This window comes from Diadema antillarum, unplaced genomic scaffold (genome assembly GCF_040938485.1).
Source record: "Diadema antillarum isolate AM-2024a unplaced genomic scaffold, OU_Dant_1.0 seq00000423_RagTag, whole genome shotgun sequence".
NCBI classification, from domain to species: domain Eukaryota; kingdom Metazoa; phylum Echinodermata; class Echinoidea; order Diadematoida; family Diadematidae; genus Diadema; species Diadema antillarum.
In genome coordinates, this window is record NW_027271406.1 from 931,478 (window position 1) to 937,477 (window position 6,000).

Here is a 6,000-nt window from a genome sequence, read left to right on the forward strand (position 1 = left end):
GGATACTGTAAAAGTGGATATTTTTGCGCGACTAATTTTTCGCGCTCGGCGGGATAAGAAGAGTTTCGCGTGTTTTTAATTCCGCGGAATCAAGACATCAACTACTGGAACATATGGCAAGCAAAAATATTCTCATGCTTTTATTTTCGCGCTAGTTTTGGGTTGCGCGAAATACGCGAAAATTTCCCAACACCACGAAAATTTCCACTTTTACAGTAATCGTGACTGCACTTTCATGCCACAATTACGTGCTACCTGTTCTCTACCTTTTATCTGTGTTCTCTATTGTACCTTAACTGTAAACCTACCTGAGAACTCCTTATGACAGAGTGGTATTCATGTTCAGCATACTTTTATGGGCACTTCCGGGTGCACAAATTGTTCTATAAAGTGGATGGCATGTGGTTGTATACTTTGACTGATGAGACCTGCGAAACTTGTATTCAGCAGTGCAGTTCTGCTCTAGTAGTTGGTAGCGGCAAAACGAGTTAGTAGAACATAGAAAGTGCTGTTGAGTTTGACCGCAAATTCCAGAATTACAGTGTGAAACGACAGAGAATGCAGTGTACTACTTCGTGATGTGAGACTGTTGACAGTGCTCTTCTTGCAAATCTTCCTGTTTTGCTCTTTGATGTTTAGATAATGTGTGAAGCGGACAAAATTGAGAAATTGGTGTCTGATTTAGTTTCACTCTTTAGCTTTTGAGTACCTTGAATGGAACTCTGCTTTCAGCGTTAATCTTTGAGCTAAGTCTGACTTGAGAGGCAGAGCATTGTATGATGGTGACATACATGTATTCCAACCAGTTGTAATAGTCAACCTGGTTGTAATAGTCTGCCTTATGGTAGGAGGCTTCCTGTATACCTTGGGGAGAGGTAGGTTAGTCGGGATGTTATTTAGGAAGTTCCATGCAAAAACAGTTTTGTATAAATCATCATTAATGAAAGAAAAAATATGATGAATACATACATGCAGATTTCAGCAAAATGTGTGGAAGGCAGAAACTTGAGCAGGCAATCGCTAAGAGCCACAGTTCACATAGCTGCAACAAAAAAAGAGTGAAATAAATATTTGTTTAAATGTATATATGACAACTACTGATATGTATATCACTGAGACTTTGGATTTATTGATTTCATGTGCCCATGTCACCCTGGTATCAGTATTTGGGAACACCACCTAAGGTCACCATTTCCATATTTGTTTGTATTAGTGTTGTATGTTTGCGAGTGGCGACCTGACCCTTGTATGTGTCAAGATAAGAACACAATGGGATTTCAATGCAAAAACAAACCCTGAAAGCCATAATGGCTTGCAACACAAGCCCATACCAGGCTTTTATGCATATATCACAACATCATTTCTATTATATTTATAGTTGTTTGTTAATTTGTCTTTTGAACGGCAGGCACATGTGTACATGGGATTGTTAAGTTTGCATATAAAATACACGTCTGCTTGTCTTCATTCTGTATTTTCATGGAATAATGCTGAATACTTGACTTAATCACTTACCTGCTTCAACTGAAATCAGATTCAAACAATATTGTACTCAGTTTGTTCAATTGACTTTGTGTTATTCCAACTTTGTGTTACATTTATGTATGAGAATGAAATGCAGATTTTTTTTTTTAAATCAATTAATCAATCAACATCTAAATTAACCCTCCCCTTAGTTTGGTTACTTTAACGAAGTGATCGCAGGTTAGTGCACTGCTACTGTCACATAAACTAACAGTCGATCAGGTAACACTCATACACTCTCAGCTGTTTCCTTGCAATATTAGGACTTTTTTTGTCAGAATATTGTATATTCTGACATTCTGAGCTCCTGTTCCATATTGAGAAGATGCACTGTGATGTGCTCTACAATGAATGTTGGCACTTGGCAGAATATATTTAGCATCCTTGGCCTATGACTAATGCTATGATGAGTATTAATAGAAGTCTAAAAGAGGAGAGTACAAGTTTGATAATAATGACTTGGTAGATGATTTGTCATGATTCCACCCTACTGTGTATTGTAGAGATTGGCAACATACCCAACTGCTGCTGTGACTTATCAGATTAGTTTGTGATGTCATGTTTTCTTTTGACTCATATGACATTGACACATCAATATAGATTCAAGAGTAGGCACTTTTTTCTGGTAGCTTCTTGACAAGCAAACCTGTACACTAAGCTCTATCTCTTCTTCCCAACATGAAAGAGTTTAAGTTCTTCCAATCAGTTATAATTGTTAGTATTCATTATGTGCTCTCCCCTCATCCTGCTTGGCATTAAACTCTCTTATCATGTACAAAACAGTAGCAAAAAGCACCAGTTCCAGACAGATCAAAAAACTGTTCAGAGCATTGCAGAGTATTATTTGTGAGTGCTGTACAGAATCCAACCATGCCTTTTCAGCCCTCAGTATACTGCAGTACTGTTTAAAATGTTGGCATCCCTGGCTTGTAGTTTGAAATTTTTAAGTGGTTTTTATTTTCATCATCATTATTATTATGAGACGATGAAAAATACTTTTATGTGTTCCAGCAATTTTAGATAAAAATGTACTTTCTATCCCTTCCTGTGTGTTGTACTGAAAATAGATATTGGTTTATACAGTATTAATGGCAGAAATTTTGCGCTGCATTTAAATTTCATGTCCCCACAACTTTATGATCGTCCATCTAAATTTTGCTTTCAAACATATCTCAGATCAATTCCAGAGCATGACCGGGTGGTGGCACTCATCGGGTCTGTGATTGACCACGGCTACGGTGGGATGGGCTGCTCACCGGCCGTCCTGCTACTCATGGAGCGGATGCAGCGGGACCTGCACACAGCCATCAAGGCCAACATGGAGCTACCCGAGAGGCTCCAGGTCGCCCTGGATGTGGCGGAAGGGGTGCGCTACCTGCACAGCCTCGGCTTGGTTCACAGGGACATCAAACTGAAGAACGTGCTGGTAAGCGTGTGAGAGATTGGCAATGCCTGTAAGATCCATCCTCCTGCCATGCACTCGTGCAACCCTTCGTCTGAGTCCTTCATGGATGTGTTCATTTGATCACAGATATGAGCTGTGGGGTTTGCTGAAAGTCTGGTGGATTCTAGTATATGAAAAGTCATGTGAGACACTTCTACTCCTATCTTTACTTAACTCCAACTTTGCTCTGGTTTTTGCCCTCATTTAGGAGTACATTAGGAGCACACTGGTAATTGTGGGGAAATCTAAAATACTTTGTCATGTGCACTATTTGATATGTGTATTCAGAAAAGCACATACAAAAGTATAAATCATGTTCACTGACACTACAGTGACATTCCTAGTCATTGCTGACCAATTCATTACTAGCTGTATCCAGGGAGGTGAGACAAAGTTTTTTGTCTCACCTCCCTGCTGTGTCCGAGTGTTAAAGCTTGAGGTACTAACTAGTACATGACATCAATGCAGAATGTCAGTTTAACTTCGTGAAAACTGTTGGAAGAAAGAAATGGTAAAGAAGGTTTTCATTTCCCCATTACTCATTACTACAAAGCTGGACAAGCATGACCGTGGCAAAATCACCGACCTTGGTTTCTGCAAGCCGGAGGCCATGATGAGCGGAAGCATCGTGGGCACACCTATCCACATGGCCCCTGAACTCTTCTCGGGCAAGTACGACAACAGTGTGGACACCTACGCCTTCGGTATTCTACTGTGGTATGTGTGTGCTGGCCATGTGCGTCTGCCTCAGGCCTTTGAGCAGTGTGCCAACAAGGACCACCTCTGGACATCTGTCAAGAAAGGTTAGTAATGCTCCTGCCCTCCTGAAAGATCAACTTGTAGACAAATTTTACATTTGTCAGGATGGCATGACTTCTGTGGAATTCCTAATGTTCAGTTAGAGGCAATAATATTTTAAATGAATAATGGGAGCAACAGTGCCCCCGCCCCCATCCTAAAGATGGTTGGTGGTGTTGTCATGAGCTCTATTATTTTGCTTTCTGTGGTTGTAATGAGCACTGTATCTACGTTTGACGTAGCAACTTGTGAAAGTAAGCCATTTTAAAGTCTGCATACCTTTCAAATCAGAAATGTATATCAGTATATTCTTTCAACATCAGTTTACACTCAGTAATGACCACCAATCTTGCCATTTCCAAATGCATGCAAGGTAATCGATATAGGGAAAAGAGCTTTGAAATTAGAATAAGGATTATTTATTGAGTCATGAATTCATATTCTGTGAATTTTTATTCTGACATACATCACATGTTTGTATAAAAATGTGCAAGAATTCCACTCCTGTATGCAAAAAGGAAAGTTCAGTGCAATGATGCTGATGTTTGTCAACGAGCAGATGACTAAGAAAAAGTTATTAATATTACGTCTTGTATGAGTTCAATGCCATCCAATATCCATCATTGCCAGGAGTATGGGGCCACAATCTCGACTTAACTGCATGCATCAAATTTGTCCAACAAAGTTCTGTGAAAGTAATTTTGTAATGAGAAATCACATTCAGGGGGATTTCAAAGGCATTACATGCCTTTCATATTAATGAATTGCTATCCATGAGGCTTTATATCCCAGAGTGATACAACAAGATGAGAAGCAAGTTATGTTTGTAGACTACCACCCTTTCCTTGCTTGTGAAAAAGAAAGAGTATTCCGGTGTTAAACAAGTCTTTCTGTCTGAATGTGGCAGGAGTGAGGCCAGAGCGGTTACGCCCCCAGTTTGACGAGGAGAGCTGGGACCTGATGCGAGCCTGCTGGGCAGGGGAGCCCATAGACAGGCCCTTGCTGGGTGAGGTGCAGTCTAAGCTGGTGGAAATCCAGAAGAGGGCGTTGGCCAAACGCAAGGCCGAGGGACACGGATCGGCGAACCACAAGTCAGACACCATGTAGGAAGAGACCAAAGTGGACATGTGGGAAGGAGATAAAGCTCTGAGAGAAAGCCTTTGCCAGAAATCTTGTAGTTAATCCGTCAAATTTCGTGCACAATAGGTCTCTTTCTGAGAGTGTGAGGAAGATCTTTCATCTAGTGCCATGCTACAACCTCTGCAGCTATCGGCAAATAATCCCAGCGGAACTGTAGGATCCTCTGGTAATGCTGAGCCTCTCATACAAGAATTCCTGCGTAGAGAATGCTTCGAAAGTGTAAGCATATAGAAGAGATAGTCAAGTTGCTGCTTGATATGTGGCAGCCTGCTACAAACCTACCAAAATGTATTTTGGAAGAATTCTCTGACTTTTGTTGATTTTTTTTTTCTGAGAAGATGAGTCTCACTTTTAAATGGTACGTGTCTCTCTTGAAAATATGTGTTCACTGCCCACTTAACTAAATACGTAAAATTTCAAATTGCTGAAAATGTTTTACACAGAATATGGAGAAAAGGTAAAGGTTGAAATCATCCAAACATGAAGTTCTCATGAACAGTTCTACAGTTGGATGATTAAGAAAATAAATCAGAAGTTCATAGCAATAGAAGTGAATATATATTGCTTTTCTTAAAAAGTCAACTTATTCTCACATATGTCCTGTATTTTGGCTTATTGCTCAGTGTTCCAATTCTGACTTTGTGATGATATTGCAGTGGACAGTCATATGTCTAAAAAAGGTGTGAAAGGCTTTGCACTAAAGGGGTTAAACTTGTACAAAAATGTATGGACCACCTAGCTTCTGAACCAAAGTGATTGTTCAGCTAGTATCAAAGTAACTTTGTTTACTTTGCATTTATCATGTACATTGATGTGTGCAAGGATTGCTGTTGTCACTCTTGTATTGTGATTAAACTCTTAACCTAGTTTGCCCTGTTGTGGCGTAGGGAAACAAATGCAGTGAGGTACAGATGGTACTTGATGCATTCAAACTCAAGAGCTTTTGATTCGAGTTGACCAAAGTTTGTGTACTCACTCCCTTGTGTCCACATTCAGCTGTGCTGATTGTGGGGAGACAGAATTGTGATGTTTCACCTCATGTTATAAACTGGAAAGAACATGAGGAAAGAGATACCACACCCTTGGCGAAATAC

General features: G+C 40.0%; 1 protein-coding gene across 1 annotated transcript in view; it reads left to right on the forward strand.

Moving 5' to 3' along the window:
* The window catches only part of LOC139732424 (dual serine/threonine and tyrosine protein kinase-like), a 44,565-nt gene extending 39,690 nt beyond the window's left edge, over positions 1 to 4,875 (forward strand). Inside the window, exons 8-10 of the mRNA XM_071643286.1 lie at positions 2,701 to 2,950; positions 3,522 to 3,771; positions 4,674 to 4,875. Coding sequence (XP_071499387.1) covers positions 2,701 to 2,950; positions 3,522 to 3,771; positions 4,674 to 4,873 — 700 coding nt within the window. The 3' untranslated portion in view covers positions 4,874 to 4,875. The remainder of the gene's footprint in view (positions 1 to 2,700; positions 2,951 to 3,521; positions 3,772 to 4,673) is intronic.
* Positions 4,876 to 6,000: the final 1,125 nt, after the last annotated feature.